This window comes from Rutidosis leptorrhynchoides, chromosome 7 (assembly GCF_046630445.1).
Source record: "Rutidosis leptorrhynchoides isolate AG116_Rl617_1_P2 chromosome 7, CSIRO_AGI_Rlap_v1, whole genome shotgun sequence".
Classification (NCBI taxonomy): Eukaryota; Viridiplantae; Streptophyta; class Magnoliopsida; order Asterales; family Asteraceae; genus Rutidosis; species Rutidosis leptorrhynchoides.
In genome coordinates this window covers 170,451,620-170,475,028 of record NC_092339.1, presented here as the reverse complement: position 1 = coordinate 170,475,028, position 23,409 = coordinate 170,451,620, and the positions used below count along the sequence as shown (strand labels likewise).

General features: G+C 33.2%; 1 protein-coding gene across 1 annotated transcript; it reads right to left on the bottom strand.

The window, feature by feature from the left end:
• Window positions 1-342: 342 nt before the first annotated feature.
• Window positions 343-4,639, bottom strand: LOC139856997 (pyruvate kinase, cytosolic isozyme-like). The gene is made up of 4 exons (XM_071845708.1): window positions 4,501-4,639; window positions 2,959-3,234; window positions 2,000-2,461; window positions 343-1,462 (listed from the first exon to the last, which is right to left on the bottom strand). The coding sequence occupies exons 2-4, from the start codon at window positions 3,214-3,216 to the stop codon at window positions 650-652; spliced, it is 1,533 nt and encodes a 510-aa protein (XP_071701809.1). The 5' UTR covers window positions 3,217-3,234; window positions 4,501-4,639; the 3' UTR covers window positions 343-649.
• Between the last annotated feature and the right edge of the window lie 18,770 nt (window positions 4,640-23,409).

Sequence of the window (23,409 nt, the reverse complement as noted above, 5' to 3'; positions counted from 1 at the left end):
GTTTTTACCATTTTATTAGATAATGCATCTAATAATATGATAGTACACTAAGTATGTTCAAAATTACGATTAAGACTGATCTTAAATGGTGTTTTTTCATTCATGTTGTGTTGCTCGTGTTATAAAATTGTCCATACAAAACTACTCACAATATTGTAGATTTGTAGTGAATGAAAAACTTCAAAAATTTATCAGTAACTATGTATATTTCAAAGTAAGGATAAAACGAAAATTTAAACATATGTGATACGTCGAGTGAATATCATATAACAAAAAGATATAAACTTTAGTTTCTTTGTAGTTAAATAATTTGAAACAGGTGGTTTAGAAGTTGTATTGAGAGGATGTAATCGGGTCGGGCTGTGACCATAAACATCACAATATTCACAAACATATAAACAACGCTGGACTAAGTCTTTACCCGTTTTAGCAATAACAAGTCTCATCATGATCCATATCAGTAATCGGTTCTTGCCAAACCTTAATCATCGGACTACAAAAACTTATCTAGATACTTGATTCGATTACAAATACTGTTTGGCAAATTCTTATTTAAACTGGTCCATGGTCACATATTATCCAAATCATTAAACTCAAAACATGCCTCAGGCATAAAGTACAAAGCCAAACTTAACTTTCTTTAATCATCTTATTTAACCACACAAATCTTGATGACAGATGCAGCCCCAATCCTATGAAGTGCCACCACAGCATCACCTTTCTTACAAAGCCCTTTTCCCGATGCCGACTTTAACGCAGCTTCCAAAATCACCTCAGTGGATTCAGCATCAGTGGCCTTAGCGGACCCCTCAGCAAGAAGCGGAATTAATCCCCGGTACACAAGACTATGCCTAGCTGGCGTCTCGTCACTACATGTCCAATCAAACGAGTCCGTCGACAAAACCGGGACCACCACCGACAAAATCGGAACCGCTGGCCTGTATTTAGCCACTAACTTAGCTGTAGTTCCACCCCTGGTTAGAACCACAATGAGTTTGGCTCGAGCCTTGTTCGCGGTTCTAACAGCGGATGATGCGAGCGACTCTAACGGGCTCATAGGTAGCGGAGTTGATCTTATCATCTCTTTGAAGATGAGTCCATAATCGAGAGACGATTCAGCTTCGATGCATATGCGGGCCATGGTTTTGACAGCAATTTCTGGGTACGCACCGGCTGCACTTTCGCCACTAAGCATGACACAATCGGTGCCGTCGAGAACGGCGTTTGCGACGTCGGTGGCTTCGGCACGAGTGGGTCGAGGTGATTTGATCATTGACTCGAGCATTTGTGTTGCGGTTACAACAGGCTTACCAGCAAGATTACATTTGTAGATCATCATTTTTTGCGCCAAAAAGATTTTTTCGACTGGGATTTCCATTCCTAGATCGCCACGAGCAACCATGAACGAGTCGGTCTCACACAAGATCTCGTCAAAGTTTACAACTCCTTCTTGGTTCTCAACCTTCACAATGTAATTATTGATTGTTAATAGTTTTTACTTAATCACAAATCAAAATGTAGGGGCTGTTCAATATTTGGCTTCAAACCGATTAACCAGAAAACTGAAACAAATGAAAATCGAAAATAACCAAAGCAAATTTAAATTCGGTTTTCAAATTTGCATCTGGTTTTCGGTTTTACTTTTTCAAATTTGGTTTAATTGAAAACAAAACCAAATTCAACTAATAATATATTGAATTATTATTAATATACATAGACGGAAAACCAATTTTAAAATCGAAAGTCAAATTTAAAATCGGCTTGTAATAATTTTTTTGCTTAAATTATGATTTTCGGATTTTTCAGTTTTAACCCAACCGAATTCGAATTCGGTTTTCGGATCGGTTTCAGTTTCGGGTTTTGAATATGTATTCAGTTTCGGTTTTGCCTCGAAAATTTTCAAAACTAGACAAACCAAACCGAATAAACTAAGGAAACCAAAAACCGAACCGATGAACAACCCTATCAAAATGCAACAAAGTTGCTAGACAAAACATACCTTTGACATAAGCTGAATATTCTTGGCATGTGGACCAAGAACTTTACGAACATTCACAAGATCCGATCCCTTACGCACAAACGAGAGAGCAATCATATCAATATTATTAGGAACACCCCATTCAAGAATATCACTCGTATCCTTTTCAGTAAGTGTCGGAAGATCAACAACAACACCAGGAAGATTCACGTTCTTACGCTCACCTAACATGGCGGTATTCTCACACCGACATTTAACGGTCCCAGCTGCCGGATCACACGATATAACCGTTAAAGTGATGGTTCCATCAGCACACAAAATTGTGTTTCCTGGTTTTAAGTCAACAGGCAGTTTCTTGTAGCTCATAGATATAGTTTCCTCGTCTCCTTTAATGGTGTAGTCGGTGCTTATTGTGATCTCTTGGCCTTTTTTGAGTTGGACGGGTTTTTCATCCTTCAAAAACCCAGTTCGAATCTCGGGGCCCTGCAGGAAAAAAAAACAGAGTAATCGGGATTCATTACATCGTTTCAAAGAAATATGTTGACTTTTAGAGTCAAACGGACTAGCTTTTGTTATTGAATTGATACATATGACTCATGGACTTTTAGATAGGATCAAAGACCTATAATCAATACAATAATGTTACCATGATATACAAGAAAATTTGAAATTTCAATGAAAAACAAATTTTGGTCATGAAGAACTTTTTAATCATACCTAAACGATTAATACTTTTAGGAATAGATTTATGAAGTTAAACACATAACCCTTCAAATACTAATAAGCTCTGTATAGATTTCGCTTTTACAAAAAATTACTATTATTATTTTAAGTTCACCAAAAAAAAAAACAACTTGAGTTCAAATTAATAACGACGCTTCAAAAACTAGACTTAAAGCCAAAACCTATCTAATTAGTCTACTTCTTTAAAAGAGCATATTGATGCAAAATGCATGAAGACAACTACTTAAAACTTTTACCTTGGTATCAAGCATAACGGCACACAAAATCTGAGTATTATGCATGGCAGTTCGAAGATTATTCAATGTCTCTTGATGATACTCGTGGGTCCCATGTGAAAAGTTGAATCGAGCAACGTTCATCCCTGCTTTCAGTAGCTTTTCACACATCACCACAGAACGGGAAGCGGGGCCCAGCGTACATACAATTTTTGTTTTTGGAATACGACCATCATTAGGAAGGTCCTTCAAGATTCCTTCAATGTCTATGTTCGACATTCTAAGTATTTAAATTATCTGTTTTACATATGTCATAAACACACAAAAATTAGTAAATTTTCATGAATTAAAAATAATCACATATGGATGATAAACTAAAATAAATGACAAGATGTAGCATAACTGCTCAAACAATCAGCAACTTGCATATAATCCTAATCCTGATAACTATATTAGACCAATGTTAGTAAGGTAGATTTGAAAGTTTCAACTTCATGGGTTACTGCAGATTAGCAGAACACAAATAAAACCCGCTCAAATTGGACTAAATTGCTTCAACTCTTATTGTAAAATTGAATTCCATCCTTTAGAAGAAGTGCCATTACAATTACAATACAAACCTCCATAATTATAATAACACAAACGAAAGTAGCATTACTTAATCACAAGGTCATAAAAGTCGCTAGTAACTAACCGGTCGAGACCTTGTAGGAACTAATCGGACAAGTCGAGGACTAATTTTGGTTGTATTTAACTGACTCAGACCGAATTTGACCAAATAAATTTGACTTTGGACTAATAAATCCGATTTGACCAACTAAATTTGACTTTTGACAATTTTGACCAAATAAATGTGCCTAGTTGAAGAATAGTCGGTGAGTAGTCGGACTGCTCAAAAATCCTGGGACACTAGTTGAATGACTTTTCTGACAATGCATAATCACCGGGGCTCATGTTCTATGGTTCGAGAGTCAAAACAAATTCGAGCCAGACACATATAATATGACAAATCTAAATTAGTGTTTTAGGGTTATGAAATTAAAAGGCCATAGTAATCGCCTCAAGAAATCGACTTTAATAGGTAAGGAAAGAAGCAGATTCCATTTCATTAAGAACACAAATACCCAAATTCCATGCTACTGAATACTAATTCTGTTCATCTTATAAAAGACAAAATCCCATAGCAATTTCTTTAAAAAATAATTAATAAATGAAAGCCTGTTGCAACGACCCAAACCCATTTCAAATTGTTCAAAATGAGCACAAATTAAACCGTGACCTAAAAGTAGTTTACAACAACTCAATACAACTTCCGATGCATTTTTAAGTTCATTTTTTTACCTACTTTATTATACGGAGTATTTAAATATCAGATTTACATCTTATCATAGCATTAAAAGGTAGATCCAACCAAAATCACTTCAGATCGTCAAAACAACAAATTATCTATAAAGTAACTAATCCAACAACAAATCATTGACAGTAGCAACAAGGGAAAGCAACAAAGTATGAAAATGGAAACAAAAAATATAAAAAGAAAAGGACCCAGAAGCAAAAACTTACTAACTCAGCAAAAACGCAGGTGTGTTTGATTGAGGTTGCTGGCAACTGAACCTTTTTTTAGATGAAATTGAAAGAGACTGTAGTGAGGAATAAAAAGGGTTTATTCGTGTTTAGCGTGGGGAAAACGAAGTGTGTGTTTTGATGTGGTATTTTGTTTTTATTTAATTTAATTAAAGTTGGAGAAAAACATTCAGCGGCCAGTGGTTTGAGTCCAAATCCAAATAATGCGTAGACAAGCGTGGCGTCAACGTCAAATGAAGTAGCCGCTCGATATTGATAGTTAGCAGCCCAACGCCGATAGTTTTGCTTAAAATACTCTTGTCTACCTACATCTCTTTTTACCTTTTTGTTTCCATTAAACTAGCTTGTAGTTGTAGTTGTAGCTGTAGCTGAAGCATGTAGCTAGAGCATGTAGCCAGAGCATGGAATTGAAAGCCGAAACTCATTTTTTAAGCTAGAAACTGAAACTCATTTTTTAAGCTAAAACTGAAGTTTATGTTTTATAAGTGTTTGGTAAAAGAGTTTATTTATATAAAATGACATAATAGGATAAAAAAATAAATGATAAATGTAGTACTGATTCGAGGCTCATAATGTAATTTTACCTCCATAAGTTTCCTAGCTTATTTTCATAAGCTAATTCAACTAGTTTATTTTTCAAGAGTTTATTTTATTCATAAGCTCTGGAATATTTTCCTTCCAATCAAGGATAGAAGGTGGAACTTATGAAAAAATAAACTTAAGCTCCTAGAAGTTTGTGTACAAACACACCCAAGGGACTCACGTCGGGATTAAGCTCCCATATTTTTTTTACTATAGTGTTTATCCAATATCACTAGTTTCACCCCTATGTAGTCGGGCTCAAGTTCGACCACTGACTCCTCTCTTTTAATTGGCAATGATCACCTTTTTAGTGTCTATACAGAGTACTTAAGTTTGCAAATGAATATTCTATTATCCCCTTGTGCGCGTTCCGAGGTGTGAATTAGGAGAGAATGGATGTTATAATTGGGGTTTTGAATAAGACGACCTTTTTCTTTTGTTTTGCATTTTTTCCATATTGAAAAAGTATGAAGAACGGGAGGTATGAAGTTTTTTATCATCCTGGCGTCGAGCTATTTTTTCGCAGGACCTCCCCTACAATTGTCATAACCCGTCCTTAACCATAAGAACGCGTTAGATAACGTATGATTTCATTGCGAGGTATTGACCTCTATATGAGACATTTTTGAAAGAAAACTGCATATATTATACATTACAAACCATAACCATTATTTTTGTTACAAGCTTAAGACAATAAAAAGAAGATTAACGTTTAGCGATAATCTTCGACTTACAAACTTTACAAATGATGACAACAACACGGTTTCTAGCATATTTTACAATACAACATCTCGGATATGCAGTTTTATTTTTGACACAAACATGCGTACGCAAGATCCTGGTTAGATCCAACATGATGCAGCGGAAGCTTTAGAAATCACCTGAGAATAGACATGTTTTAAAAAGGTCAACATAAAGTTGGTGAGATATAGGTTTAATGCCGGCAGCAATATATATATAGACCACAAGATTTCGTATATAAACAGTTTAATAAAAGTATTCTAAGTGGTTGAGCACTTGGTAACCATACTTAACATTTTCACGTCGCATATTCCCTTTAATATGAAATCTTACTACACCGTACCAAGTGTAGTCACAAAACGAAGTACTGTGCAACCGTTGAATACTGGTCGTCCAGTCCGGTTGGGGTTGTCAGGCCCGATAGATCTATCAACAGGATTCGCGTTTACAATACCGCTGTAAATAACAGTTACCAAGCTACAGGGAAGTATGCCAGTGGTACAACTCAACGTAGAATATATTTTTCAGTTACTTGTGTCCATATCGTAAAACATAAAATACATGTATTCTCATCCCAAAATATTTAGAGTTTAAAAGTGGGACTATATACTCACTCTTGTCTTGATGATATAAATAATTTGACTCGGTCTTCCGGTTGATATCACGAACCTATCCATATATAATATATCAATATGTTTTCATTTTTAAACAAACGTTATAAATATATACTTGTTATACTTTTAATACTTTGAATAATTCCTTAGTCCGTAGTTAGCAGTCCGATGTTAGTAATTCAATTTTAATGGTTCATTTTTAGATGTTTAATATACCCGCAATGAAATAAATAAAACCCCCCAACGAAATAAATAAAACCCCATCGTATATGTATTGGTCGAGATTAATCTTGACCCATGGTACCGGTGTTGTCAAATGACGTGTTGCGTACAATCATGGGATCTTATGATTAATCTTCTCGTGTTGTTTACGGGTGATCCTGAACCATATAAAATTGAATTATAAGTACATATATATAAAATATCATGTTATCTTAGAAGTATGTGATTTTATGTAAATTTTTCCAATGAATCCCGTAGTCAATTAAGTCTTGGATAACCAATTTTGTTTCGGTCATAGTTTCTTCGTTATAAGTCCGTTTTCGTTGATTCAAATTGCCATCTTCTTGGATCGAGTTCTTCTTTAAGACTATGAACTGTAAATACCTTGGTTTGTATTCAAAATCATACGGCATAAGTGTAAGTTTAGTGAAACATATGAAGTTAAACATTTTGTTACAACAAAATCATTTAATGACCATTTTTCCAAAAATATTTATACTTTGAAAAACCAAGTTTTACCTTGTTGAATTAACATATAAATAAGTTATGTTACGTGTCTTGAAGTATTTTAAAAGTTAAGTTAGAAGGATCTATTTAGTTTGCAAACAAGTTTGAAAACATTCAAACTATGTTCTTGTTGTTAAACTTTTGTACCACAAAATAAGATAGCTATATATATATGAATCGAATAAGGTTATGAACATAAATTCTACCTCAAGTTCCTTGGATAAGTTTGCTGTAAAAGAGGAGTAAGAAGCTAGAATCAAAAGGGTGATAGAAGTGGATGAAAGTTTGGAAGTAAGTTGGTGTTCTTGGAGGGTTTTCTTGAAGTGTTTTTGTATGGTTTTCTTATGATGTTTAACTAGTGTTTTTGAAGCTAGATCTTCTTGATAAGTTGCTGAAGTGTTATGGAGTTTAGAGTTCTTGAAAGAGTGTGTGTTTTTGCTAAGAGATTTGAAGTAAAAATGAAACAAAATGGTGATACATATAGGCCTTTCAAAAACGTGGCCATTAGGTGTCATGGACAAAATTTTAGTTTGTAATCTTGCTAATTAGTCAAGTAATCATCCAAAAGTAATTACCTAGCTCTAAGGGCATGAATAATGGCTGGTTAGGTGGTGATTTTGATGTGTATTTACTATTAGTAAATACGTATAGAAGCTTGGTATGATACGAGTACAAATACTCTAGGTATACGTATAGAAATTTTGTGAAAAATGGAATGAGGATTCAAATATAGCTATCTTTTGTGTATACACTTATATGGTTTTATGTATTTAAGTCTTTAAAAGTGATTAAATACATTACTTATACAATATATGTATAAACATTATATGTCTAAAGTATTTATGTCAAATAACGTTACGTATAGTTATCGTTTTGAAAACTTAAGTTAGTAGTTTCAAAATACACATATAACTTGTTGTTATTAATACAAAATGAGATATTAAAACATTTATTAATCATGTTAAATATGTATATATACATTTATATACACAAACGTATAATTATCATATATTGTATAGTTTGTGATATCATCGGTCAAACTAGACGGTCAAACGTTGTGTAAAACTCTTTTCGGAAATATAAGTCTCGACAATTTGGATTGCTTATCATGTTGGCAAGGTTTAATTTATGTAAATATTAATCTTATAAGTATAGTATGATCGAAAAAGTGCGGGTCATTACAACAATATAGGGAAAATGATGAATGGTAAGTCCTAAAATGTCATTTACCTTCTTTTTTCCCACTTTATTTCCACATCAACCAACCATATTCCTCCATATGTGTTGAATAAATACAGAATTGCGCAAATAACCTCACACTACTAATTCTCACCATAGTTGGTACAACTAACAAAAAAACAACAAACATTTTTTTTTCTTTCAAATTTTGAAATGCTTCCTAAGAGTTTCCCATAAACGTTAACTTTTCTTTTCTCATACATTTTCAGATACTCCACCACTGTGCACCACCCTAAATCGCCATTTCCGGCCAACTTTTCAACATACCCACGATCCCCCTCGATCTGTTATGATCCCAACCCAATCACCCTTGCTGACTTTCTGAACCCTTAGTGGCGAATCTAAGATGAAAATCATATGGGGTCCCAAAAAGATTTTGAAAGCTAATTATATTTTAAGGGTACTTTAGTGGTTTTTTTACCTCAAAAAAATACCCTAAATTTTGATGATATATGAGGTACTGTGGTTAAATTTAATGATGTCATATACAATTTGAAGTGTACATTGTATAAAAAAATTCAAAATAGCGGGATCATCGGACCCCACAGCCCAAAGGCTAGAGTCGCCCATGTGAACCCCAGCCAATTATCGTACGATTCTTCTCAGCCCAGTTTCTCATGGCCAGGAAAATCTCCGGTGAATAATGAGGTCACCGATTGTACCATTTTTATTGGACGTTTCAGGATTGGATTCGACAAGGGAGTTTTCCAAGAAGCGTGCAATAAGTGTGGTTTCGTTACCGAGTTTAAAAGCTGGCCAGACCAAAAGTATGCATTTTTCAAGTTTGATTCTCATGTCTCTGCTGCTTCGACTATAAAAGAATTGGATGATGCTTCTTTGTTTGGCAAACCACTCTTTGTTGGTAGAGCCATTTGGTCTAAACATCAGTTAGGTCCTATTTTGGAGGTCGCTAAGACCTTAGGAAAGGTTCAATGTGTTGCCAAGATTTCTGTCGAATTACAGCAGCTTGGGGTAGCCTTTGCTTTTATCGAATCATCTTCGCCCTCTCCAGTAACCGACTTTGGTAAGAATGTTAAAAATAATTTTAACTCTAACTCTTTGTTAATTAGGCTTAACGAAATTAGTGATTTGATTTCATTTGATCGTGTCTTTAACGTTTCTTTTCCACCTGATCTTATTACCATGTCGAACCGGGCGGTTAAGTTTTGGCGCTAAGATTCCGGCCAATGTTGTGTCGTGCTGAAAGGTAATTCGAATGGTGGTGATGTATTTGTTGTTAATAAGGGGCACTCTTCTTTTGGTTGTGATTTATATGCCAACCATTTTGGTAATGTGAATCAAGTTTTGAAATCTAAAGCTAATAATTGTCTTCCCAAAATTGTGAACGACACAATCGACCCAACTAGTGCACCAAATCCTAGTGCCATGGATGTCCATACTGGTTTGATTTCGGATTCGTACATTAACCAGGGCCCGTCGTGTGCTTCGGACTTCCCTGGTGATTGAGGTTTTGTTGTACATCCTTCCTATGAAGGCAATGAAGCAGCCGACTTCCCTGCAGAATTCCAGAATGTTCCAGATTTGATCACAGAAATTGAAAACCTTGGCGATCAATCAAAATACAGTCAACCTGTCGGCTTCACAATGAAGCCGCCGGCCTAAATCACACGGTTTGTTCTACTTGCCGACCAAGTTCAAGCTAATTTTGGAAGAGATTTTCGCCTTGATTCGAAAGAAGTCAAGCCGCCAGCTTTGTCCTGAAGCCGCCGGCTTAAGTTATATGAAAAGATACGCCGTAATCTTCAAGGTCAAGTTTTATGTAGGCCCCAATCCAAGTCAAGGGAAGCCGCCGGCTTTCAATCCAAGCCGCCGACTTGGGTTGGCGGTTTCTGAAGTTATAAATAGATGCCTTAGGGTCAGTTTTTCATATACCAAACTTTTGTACTCTGCATTCAGAGACAAAAATACGAATTCTTTGGGGTTTTGTTTATCTTGAACTTCCAAGTTATCCAATCAAGTTTGTTTTGCAATTTCTTTTATGTCGGTATGATTTTCTATCTTAATTCTTGTTTTTCATTTGTTTTTACTTTATTTATGGGCTAATAGCCTTACATATGCTTGAATCATGTAACACCTTGTGAACTGTTGCTTATATATTCGAACTATATGAAAGAAGTTGAAAAACCAGATCTGGGATATGAAGCCTCCGGCTTCATAGACTAGAGCCGCCAGCTTCATTAGGTTATTTTATTATTCGATTGTAATTTATGCTCAGATAAAATTAAATAGTCTTCGGCGTAAATATTCAACAGACTCAACGAAGCCGTCGGTTGACCAAACCGCCGGCTTTATCCCAAAATCACAGAAACGGTAATTTGGCAGAATCTCTGAATTCTTTGTTATGTCTTATGTCTGATTAAAATACCACTGTTTGATTAGTCTGATTTACATTAGTCAATCATTATAAAGTTTTAACATGAACATCACTAGGTTTAAATGAAACAACCCAACCCGTATTCCATACGAAATTTTTTTTTTAAAAATAATACACATTTACGCGCCAATTAAATATGTAAACCATTCCACAAGTTCCATTTAAACGTACAACAATTTAAATGTTTACAAAAGGCACGAAGGCCATTGATTAAGTTTAATACAAGTTTGACCCACTACAAATGATAGTTTATAATCCAAACGACACTTCGAGCATGGTTTGGGGCTAAACTACCCAAAATGTTAGGCCAACTTCAAAGCTCCAACAAAACATCATCAAGGGACACCTAATGCCCGATAACCCCCTTGCCCTTGTGGTAACGTCATTAGTGGTGTTGTCTATGGTGGTTTGGCCAAAGGTGGTCTTGTGGATTTTAATCTTCGTGCAGAATGCCTTTAGGAATCAACACCTCTTTACAGAGATAAGTTGCTCAGAAACGTGACTACTTATATGTCAGATGATGATGATTCGGGTTAAGTTAATGTTCAAGTAGACCTTGGTAATTCTAGTTTCGTTGACGTTCAAGTGGCCCTTGGTAATTCGGAGTCCACTTGCCATATTGGTTCCTCCTTAGATGTGGGTGGTGTTGAAGACGTACCTAATGAAAGTCGGTTTACAGCTTGTTTTGAGATGATGGAGAAAATGGGGGTTGAGAAGGTTGAAGGTATTCGTATTGGTTCGAACACCCCACCTAAAGCTCTGTCTAAAGTCAAGAAGCAAAAGAAAAGATTGTAACACTCTGGTCAGTGACCTAGATGAAATATGCAACTTAGTGATAATTTATTATAATTTAAATGCTATTTATAAATTATAATTAACTTTCTCGAAATTATCATAAAAGTGAAATAATAAATTATGTGTGAATCATTTATTAAGTGGTCAAATGAATTTGTTTTGTGACGATGATCAGAGAACATATATGTTCGATTGAATTGGAATTCGTTAGAATTGTCTACACGGAATCGTTGTGTTTTAGATAGCGGATAAAATATAATATCATGATAATTAGTGATTTGTAGCATCTATAACTATATATATATATATGCGGTATGTGTATATATTTATATTAGATATATACTAACAGTAACTATATACGTAACACCTAGATTAGTATATATATATATCATATTTATTATTTATATTATATTTATTACTATAGATTATATTTATATGAAATAATAATAGGTATTGAGATAATTGATATGTTTTTTCTTTTTTTCTTTTTTTGAAAGGCAAGTAAGTTTTTTATTTATATATATAAAAGAAGTTCACGAATTACACTAGCAAGTAGCTAGATAAAACATAGACCGCACAAACGCACACGAGACCACACACAAACCCACGAATAAAACTCACAAAACAACAAAGCTCGAAACACTAAAGGAACATTAGCACGAAGACTCTAAAAAACACCCGACGACAAGTAAAGGAGACTATGAATCTGAATCCGAGGGCGCGCAAGAGGAGTAACATGAGCAACAACCAACTTCATTATTTTCCTATTCCGAATCTTTCATCACGTTCTTGATAAAATATCTTTCATGCCAACGAAAATTTTCCCGACGTCGTCTCCGCTTCATATTTCTCCTTCCCCAAACATGTTTAATGATATGACTTTTAATCAATGGATGAATTTTTCTCTCCTTAACACGAAAACGAGCAACCGTGGTCACGTCCTGCAAATCAACACATTCACTTTTGTTTAAAAAAGGATCACTCACATCCCGTTCATCGGAACCCAGGCTAACATTTGAAGGCTCAGAAACAGGACCATCAAAACCCGATGAAGGCCCAGACGAAGATGAGGCTAAAGTTTCCACAGTTGGTAAAATAGAAATTGAACTTACAGACCCACACGAAGGCCCACTGGTTGAATTATTTTTAGTTTCAATATATGGCCCAGTTATGGAATTTTGCCTAAAAGCAAGATCAGATTCCCCATCTTGAAAATTCAAAGTTACATTGGATGAAGTGTCACGCATGCAAATTTTATAATTATCATCATTATATTTAGACAAAATATATTCTACATTGGAACGAGTGGGGGCCACTTAATGAAGAAAGCCATCAGACATGCTTTCACGCTTGTCATTGGGAACATCAAAAAAATTGGAACTCTCAACCTTGTTCCACGATCCATCTTCATCACCTGCAGACGTTTTTTTTCGGCACCAAATCCGGTGGTGCTATAGAACCAGATTCACGCATTTCATTGGTAGCATCAAAAAAACTGGAACTCTCAACCACGTTCCTCGATCCATCTTCATCACCTGCAGACGAATTTTTTCTGGGCACCAAATCCGGCGGTGAAACAGACGTCAGAATTTCGTCGGACGTAACTGGGATAAACTCCCCGTCTTTAATGTGAAGACTCATCCTAATCCATCCGGACGAAGTCCATATCGATTATAAACGATTCACAACAGTTGATTACGTCGCGAGGTATTTGACCTCTATATGATACATTTTACAAACATTGCATTCGTTTTTGAAAAGACAATCTTTCATTACATCGAAAGTTGACAACATGCATACCATTTCGTAATATATCTTATTATAATTGACTTAATAATAATCTTGATGAACTCAACGACTCGAATGCAACGTCTTTTGAAATATGTCATGAATGACTCCAAGTAATATCTCTAAAATGAGCAAATGCACAGCGGAAGATTTCTTTCATACCTGAGAATAAACGTGCTTTCAAGTGTCAACTAAAAAGTTTGTGAGTTCATTAGTTTAACATAAATAATCATTCCCATCATTTTAATAGACCACAAGATTTCATTTTCAGTTCTCATAAATATACGTCCCATACATAGAGACAAAAATATCATTCATATGGATTGAACACCTGGTAACCGACATTCACAATTTGTATATAAGAATATCCCCATCATTTCGGGATCCTCCTTCGGACATGATATAAATTTCGAAGTACTAAAGCATCCGGTACTTTGGATGGAGCTTGTTGGGCCCGATAGATCTATCTTTAGAGTTCGCGTCAATTAGGGTGTCTGTTCCCTAATTCTTAGATTATCAGAATTAATAAAAAGGGGCATATTCGATTTCGATAATTCAACCATAGAATGTAGTTTTGATTACTTGTGTCTATTTCGTAAAATATTTATAAAAGCGCATGTATCCTCAGTCCCAAAAATATATATTGCAAAAGCATTTAAAAAGGGAGCAAATGAAACTCACGCATATAATTATTGTAAAACAGTTACTAAAGCATTTGCATGTATTCTCAGCCCAAAAACGTAAAGAGTAAAAGGGCAAATGAAACTCACGCATATAAATATTGCAAAAACAGTTATTTAAACATTGCATGTATTCTCAGCCCAAAAATGTAATGAGTAAAAAGGGAGTAAATGAAACTCACGCATATAAATATTGTAAAACAGTTAATAAAGCATTTGCATGTATTCTCAGCCCAAAAACGTAAAGAGTAAAAAGGGCAAATGAAACTCACCTAATGTATTTTGTAGTAAAAATACATATGACAAAATTGAACCATGCAGGGTTGGCCTCGGATTCACGAACCTATTCCATTTGTGTATTCATTAATACATATATAATTATAATCGAACATATATATTATTATTAGTGAATTAATTGTTATTTTAACTATGTTCTTCATTTATAATCTAATTAATTACATTTAGTAATATTTATTATAAAAATAATAATATAGTTATGTTATACATAGTAAATATAGAGTTATATAACTAATAGTTGTTTTGATAAAATAGTGTTGTTATTAATAAATAAAAAAAAATTTCATCCTAATATAATAATAATCATAGTTATAATAAAAATGATACTTTTGATAAAAATGAATATTAGTAACAATGATTATAGAAATAATGATTTACTAATAATAATAATAATATTAAAAATTATAATAATATACTAATACTAATATTAGTGATAATAAAACTAATTTGTGTTATTTTTATAATAATGATAATAATGATAATCCTAATAATAATAATAATAATATTAATAAAAATAATAATAATAATAATAATAATAATAATAATAATAATAATAATAATAATAATAATAATAATAATAATAATATTAATAATAATAATAATAAGGAGTTCTACCTCAAAAATAATAGGCTTAAGGAAATATTGGCCCAAGTTGGATCGAACCCACAACCTCACGTTCAAGCCCACACCCACTTAACCATTACGCTACTCCTACTTTTCTGTTATAACTCATATTAAAATTTATATAACCTCTTTCTTCTGTTTCCCCTTTTTTTTCTTCTTTTTACATAAAAAAAAAATATCGGCCAGAGTACAAACCAAGATTCATAGCAGCGAGAGTTTTTTTTTTTTATCAGCTATTATCATTAAATCCTCGTCATCGTAACCTCTATCATCATCATCACCATGTATAGTTATCCATCATCTTAATTACATAACATCATCATCATCATACCCATCGTTCATCATAGTTATCACCACGTAAATCTATTTCGATGCTTTATCTTTGTAATCATGAATTGGTGGGTTTATATTAAAACCGAACGTGACCCAAGGTAAAATATGGTATCCAACGTTTTTTTTTAAAAAATAATAATAATATGGTGGTAGCTTTTCTAGAGTGTCGGCCATAGATTGATAAAAGTCCCACTTGCAATTTGCTTTAACACATATCTTAATATATTATAGGAAAGTTGGCAAAGCCATGGACTATAACATTTTCAACCCTTTTCATTTCTTTAAATAACTCGGCAGAAAAAAAGAGATTGAGTGGAGGTGGTTATGGTCACAAAAAAGAAGTACCACAGTAGATGTAGTTGACAGAAATAGCAGAAGCAAAGAAACAGAAACGTAGCTGTAGCAGTGAGTTCGTGGGTCTTTGGACTGTTTTTCAATCGAAACAGGAATTCGATAGCAGTAGAAAAATGAGTATAGTAGTAACGTAAGCTGAGCAGGAGCAGTTTACAATATAATAGTGGTAGCTGTAAAAGAAAAACACGCAGGTTCGTGGGGTTTTCTGGGTTTGTTTGAATACGTGTAGCAGGTATAGCATCCTGCTGTCTTCGAACAGTAGAAGTATAAGGACGATCAATAATAACAAAAATGGGTTGCAGGTGGTGTTGTTTATTCCGGTAGTTCCAACAGAAAACAAAGAACGTAACAACAGCAAGTCACAAGGGTTATGGTTTTTGTGTTGGTAACCGAAAACAGGAACAAGATAAGGTGGTGCGATTGGTGGGTTGTGAGCCGGAGGTGATGGTTTGAACAAAAATAGAGACACAGAAGATTTAGAGGTGTTTTGTTGTTGTTGAATCGAAGGAAAAAAGTAGTGAACAATAGAAGCGATTACAAGTGATCGAAAGAGATGGTTGATAATTGAAGATGATGAGGGTGATTCTTAAAATAGCAAAGCAAGTTCAATGCTATAATATTAACCGATATACATGTAGATGATAAAATAAGTTTAGGATATTAGAAAGGAAACAAGTATAGTAGGAACCGTGATTGGGGTTTTCGTTTATGGAGTTAGTGAAAAGATGAGAGTAATTATGAAGATAGTGATAGATGATACTATACATGTGTTTGTCAATTGATAATTGATAGTAACAATGAGAGAACTGAATGTATTGGTCAAATTCATCGAACCCATCTTTTAATAAATAGCCAAATTGATCGACACCCTTTTAATCAGGGATGTAAAATAAATAAATAAAATATAGAGTAAATCTTTGAGAGTATCAAGTTCGTACGAATTGATACTGCTTTGTAACAACCTAGAGACATAAACAAAAATTAGCAATAGATGGAAAGCTACGTAAAACAACTTCAATTCCCTTTATCTGATTATTATAAATTATACAATTAATAATTAAATAAATATATATTAATAATAATAATTATTATAATAATATTTATAATTAGTAATAATTAATAATACTGTTTTGTACTACTAAGACTAATAATAATGGAAATACCAATTTTTATTAATAACATTACTAATAGATTGTGTTATTTTCTAATAATAACTATAATGATATTAATAATACTAATATTGGTAAAGGTAATAATAATAATAAATATTCTTTAATAATAACTTAATTTTTGAAATTTTACTACTAATTATGATATGAATAATGATAACAATAATACTAAGAATAATTATAACAAATCAGTTGTATCAAATTTCATAATTATGTATTATACATAATAATAAAAATAACACTATTTTTAATATTAAATACTTATTCAAATAATATTAATAAAAGTAATAATAATAATAATATTAGTAAAGATGACCAATTAATTGCGTTAAATTTCATATCTATCTCTTATCTATAATAATATAACTAACACTGAGATTTATTATTATTATTAACTCTATTGATTAAAGTGTATTTTTATTTATTCAAAAATATTACATAAACATTTATATTTATAATTATCTATATATAGTTATATTTTTATTTACACACAATTGTTCGTGAATAGTCGGGAATGGTCAAAGGGTAATTAATTACATGAATATAGATTTCAAAACTTTTGAGACTCAACATTACAGATTTTGCTTATCGTGTCGGAAACATATAAAGATTAAAGTTTAAATTTGATCGGAAATTTCTGGGTCATCACAATACCTACCCGTTAAAGAAATTTCGTCCCGAAATTTGATCGAGGTTGTCATGGCAAACAATAAGAATGTTTTCATGATCAATATGAGTTGATAACTTGAGTTTTATCATCATTGAGTAATATGGATAAAAATAATTCGATTATTTAAAAAGTACGAATGAAGCTATCGGAAAAGAGTGAAATGCGAGAATGAAGATTCGACTTAACCGGTGACATAGTCACGATTGAATTTATAAAATAAGTTGCGTCTTAACTTTTGACGTTGTTTTGGTTGAATTCCGGAATTCAAGGGATTTAAAAGAAAATCTTGAAGGTCTATAAGATCTGATTTTTCGGGATTTATGGAAATTAAGATCTCTTTAAATAAATACGGTGATCTGCCCCGATTACTACGTCTTATATTCCCTTTATAAATTTACCTTTTCCGTTCTATTTGTTTTCACCACTTCTATACTCAATTCCCAAATTCAAAAGATTTATGAAAATGCTTAACCCTGTTCTGATCCTTGTTCTTATTCTAACTATCGCAATGATCGTTCTTCTTTTCCAACTTCCACCAGAGGAGTCTGCTTTCTTCTACTTTGCCCTAGGAATTATAATGTTTTTAATTCTCCCGTGTCTTTATGTTGCGATAAACATTGATATACACGGTTTGTAATTTGTGTGTTGTTATCGGGCTTTATATTCTCCCTTATATTTCAAAGCTCTATGCTTTTGTTTTCTCTTCCCGACTTTAAGTCAAGTGAATAATGGTCCATAATTTGTAGATATAGAGTTTCGAATGATTATAATGTTCAAAGCAGGAAGGAACGTGATAGCACAATTTGATTTTCAAATTTATCAACATCACGGAAGATAGAACCATCAAGAATACATTTTCTTGATTTGTTCCGGAGTTAAGTAGAATGAAAGAGTTATGTGACATGGCACATGATGACGTTATGATCTGTGAATCATCACGTTCCATTAGAAACTCAGCATGACTTACTGTAATATAATCACGTTGATCAAGTGTCATTATATTATACTAACTCATGCATCAGTTCCCAACATTACTTCAATAACATTCATATCTTAAGCTCTAAAGTTTACAGAATATAGGAACTAACAGTTTCTATATGATGTAACACTGATAGCAGGAAGAGATAAATAATTTCAGATATGATTAGTTATGAAAATATCTTCAGAAATATCGAGGATATTTATAACGAAAGATACGATAATATCTTTGAGTATCTAAGTTCAGAGGATGATGGAGACTATTATCCGCAAGGGTTTAGAGTAAGGAGCAAGATATTCACTAAAGACTTTAGCAGACATTGAATCATTTGAATTCTTTGAAGTCAAACTTATTCTTTGTGATTTGTCCATGGCTTTCTTCCTAGTTTCGTATAATCTGCTTTTCGGTACTAAATTTTCTATTGAATGTTTCCAATATAATGATACACAGGAAGCACAAAGAGGTATATAATTTCGGACGAGAATATTTATAAAAATATCCTCAGAAATATCGAAGATATTGATGATGATATATTGGAATTTCTAAGTTCGATGGTTGATGGAGAAAGATTTTTCGCAAGATTTTAACATGACTTCGGAGCAAAATATTCTCTAAAGATTTCAACAGATCCAGAATTACCTGAATTCTTTGAATATAGGGTTTGGTCCTTGTATTTGTCCTTGGTCTCCTTCATGGGTAGCTCAATCTGTTTTTCAATACCCAATTTTCTATCGAGCGTTCCTAACACTCTTTTCTTTATCATCAAACTTTTGGTCGTTTAGACCATCTACCATTTTTCTGTTTCCTCTGCATTTAATGCTATGATATCTGAATCATCGGTTATTAATCCGAGGTGGTTTCAGGAAAATTGTGTTTTTAGATGATTAAACGCTGATGGTAATATGGTGGAATATGAAAGGTTCCCTGGTAACAATAAAAGAGCACGCGTATATATCAACGTTATAATAAGGTTGTTTCGTACGAAAAGTCGAAGTTGTCTTGCTGGAGCTGTGACAAAACTGGCTATCTCGAACAGCAGATGCAAAGTTATTTTCGGTAATAATAATGCTAAAGGAATTAGCACAGCTACGTGTTAAACGTTTACTCAGGTTCTGAGTGTTTTCAGGTGCATAACTATATGCATCAATCTTTTCTCCCGTAAATGAAGTGCGGTTGGTTCATCCTCTCGATTGAGGTGTTTTCAAGAATCATGAAAAGTTTGAACGCAGAATGTAATCGTGAAGATACAAATGATGTTTAAGACAAAATCAAGTGGCAACTTGAAGAATTGTTTAGTCATATGTTATAATCAATATTTTAATTCATTTTAATTGTCCAATGTTATTAGTCCACAGTCGATAGTCCACAGTTGACAGTCCAATAATTCATATATAGTTTAATATATAATATTCGAATTAATTAATACGTGTCGTGACCCGTATACGTCTCAGACTCGATCACAACTCAAACTAATATATTATTGTAAAATCAACCTCAACCCTGTATAGAGAACTCGATCATTACTGCATATAGAGTGTCTATGGTGATTCCAAATAATATATATAGATGCGTCGATATGATATGTCAAAACCTTGTATACGTGTCCCGATATATAAAGTGCGTAAAAATAAATAACAAAAAATTAAATGACGATAAATAAAGTGCGTAAAGTAAATAATAGAAGTTAAATGACGATAAATAAAATTGCGAGAATGTAAATTGCGATAATTAAATTGCGATAAATAAAATGTAATCAGTTAGCTAAGAACAATTAGCTAGGAACAGTTAGCGTGGATTCTTAACACAATTTCTTATAGTTAATTTGTTTGTTTCTAATCAATTTTTATTGTGTCCATTATTTCTTCATTATGCCACTTGTTGGATTCTGATAGGTCAAAATTCAAATATGAAATTGAATGAAAATGGTTACTCTGTGGTGAACGAATTCGTATGCCGGTGGATGTAAGTAGAATTGTGAATGACTGTTGAATCAGATTCGAAGAATGTACATTATAACTTATTAATGTGAAATTTAAATATTCCTCGGGTATTACCTACCCGTTAAAATATTATCACCATTAACAGTTTGTACCAAAGAATTTTTAATTACAATCTTTATAAAAATATACTTGTATATATATTTTCTTCAGATGCAATCATGGATTTAATGAGTTAATATGATATTAAACTCATTTGATTTACGGTTACAACTAGAGTACATAATCTCTAAACATTAGGGATTATATAACCGCCACGAAGGACGAAGATAGTTTATGTAAAACGATTCGTAGAATGATGATTATGCTTTAGGTATAGACTGCGAGGTTGAGACGTGTGATGATGTTGTTGTTGTTGGTACCGGTTATGCTGTTGGTGCTGCTGATGGTGGTACTGTTTTTGTCGGTGTTACAAGTGTTATTGGTGCTGAGGTTGGTGATGATGCTGGTGTAGTAAGTATAGCTTGTAGATCATGCACCATTCTTGTCAGGGTTTCTATCCTACCCTCTATCATTTCTATCCATCCACTCATCTGATTCGATAGATCTTGATTATCAATTCGAAGTTCCCTAACTTCTTCTAATATTCCCCTTCGATTGGTATTTGGAAGTAGAGGATGAATATTTTCTGAGATTGCAGTAACGCGACCTTCGAGGTGGAAAACTTTAGCAAGAAGGGTGAATACAGTATTGCACGTAGGTTCACTGGTGAGTACATCGTTTTCTCTGATGCTAAGAGGTAAGTTTGGTTCACGGTAGGGTTCGCCTTCTTCATTTCTCCATCGAGTGAGTAAGTCTCGGACCCACCCCCATCTCCTCCAGAAAGAAAAATAACTAAATGGTTGACGCACTTCTGGTTCATTGACTTCGGATTCTGCTTCAATATACATCTCGAAATCGCTTCCGGAACTAATGGAATCCAAGCTAGGTGTAGGGTCCATCTCTCACGATCAGTTAAAGAGTTTTGATATGAAATAATTTTTGAATATCGAATGATATTCTAATTATATATAGAATATCTATACATACATCCAAAGATCCCGTGAATTACGGAGAAAATTAAGGAAACGTGTCAGATAAAATCTACAGTGACAGATACGCTAAGATATGAATTTTGTCTATACACTATTCATGCAGTCAATGCAGTAAAACGTGTTTAGACTAAGAATAATGAGCAGGAAATTTCCTAAGGATGATAAGCAGATGATTTCCGACAAAAACGATAAGCAAAACTTTTGACATGCAGACACGGTCAAAGTCCAGACTCACTAATGCGTCCTAACGACTTATCAGTTAGACACACTAATGCAGACCCGGTTTGCTAAGGCCACCGCTCTTATACCAACTGTGAAGACCCATCCTAATCCATCCGGACGAAGTCCATATCGATTATAAACGATTCACAACAGTTGATTACATCGCGAGGTACTTGACCTCTATATGATACATTTTACAAACATTGCATTCGTTTTTGAAAAGACAATCTTTCATTACATCGAAAGTTGACAACATGCATACCATTTCGTAATATATCTTATTATAATTGACTTAATAATAATCTTGATGAACTCAACGACTCGAATGCAACGTCTTTTGAAATATGTCATGAATGACTCCAAGTAATATCTCTAAAATGAGCAAATGCACAGCGAAAGATTTCTTTCATACCTGAGAATAAACGTTCTTTCAAGTGTCAACCAAAAAGTTGGTGAGTTCATTAGTTTAACATAAATAATCATTCCCATCATTTTAATAGACCACAAGATTTCATTTTCAGTTCTCATAAATATACGTCCCATACATAGAGACAAAAATATCATTCATATGGATTGAACACCTGGTAACCGACATTCACAATTTGTATATAAGAATATCCCCATCATTCCGGGATCCTCCTTCGAACATGATATAAATTTCGAAGTACTAAAGCATCCGGTACTATGGATGGGGCTTGTTGGGCCCGATAGATCTATCTTTAGAGTTCGTGTCAATTAGGGTGCCTGTTCCCTAATTCTTAGATTACCAGACTTAATAAAAAGGGGCATATTCGATTTCGATAATTCAACCATAGAATGTAGTTTTGATTACTTGTGTCTATTTCGTAAAACATTTATAAAAGCGCATATATCCTCAGTCCCAAAAATATATATTGCAAAAGCATTTAAAAAGGGAGCAAATGAAACTCACGCATATAATTATTGTAAAACAGTTACTAAAGCATTTGCATGTATTCTCAGCCCAAAAACGTAAAGAGTAAAAGGGCAAATGAAACTCACGCATATAAATATTGCAAAAACAGTTATTTAAACATTGCATGTATTCTCAGCCCAAAAATGTAATGAGTAAAAAGGGAGTAAATGAAACTCACGCATATAAATATTGTAAAACAGTTAATAAAGCATTTGCATGTATTCTCAGCCCAAAAACGTAAAGAGTAAAAAGGGCAAATGAAACTCACCTAATGTATTTTGTAGTAAAAATACATATGACAAAATTGAACCATGCAGGGTTGGCCTCGGATTCACGAACCTATTCCATTTGTGTATTCATTAATACATATATAATTATAATCGAACATATATATTATTATTAGTGAATTAATTGTTATTTTAACTATGTTCTTCATTTATAATCTAATTAATTACATTTAGTAATATTTATTACAAAAATAATAATATAGTTATGTTATACATAGTAAATATAGAGTTATATAACTAATAGTTGTTTTGATAAAATAGTGTTGTTATTAATAAATAAAAAAAATTGTTTCATCCTAATATAATAATAATCATAGTTATAATAAAAATGATAATTTTTATAAAAATGATACTTTTGATAAAAATGAATATTAGTAACAATGATTATAGAAATAATGATTTACTAATAATAATAATAATATTAA

Coding starts and splice junctions, on each gene's coding strand:
- LOC139856997 (XM_071845708.1), bottom strand. CDS start 3,216: ATGTCGAACATAGACATTGAAGGAATCTTGAAGGACCTTCCTAATGAT. Junction 2,462..2,958: donor CCGTTATGCTTGATACCAAG/GTAAAAGTTTTA, acceptor TTTTTCCTGCAG/GGCCCCGAGATTCGAACTGG. Junction 1,463..1,999: donor ATATTCAGCTTATGTCAAAG/GTATGTTTTGTC, acceptor TACATTGTGAAG/GTTGAGAACCAAGAAGGAGT.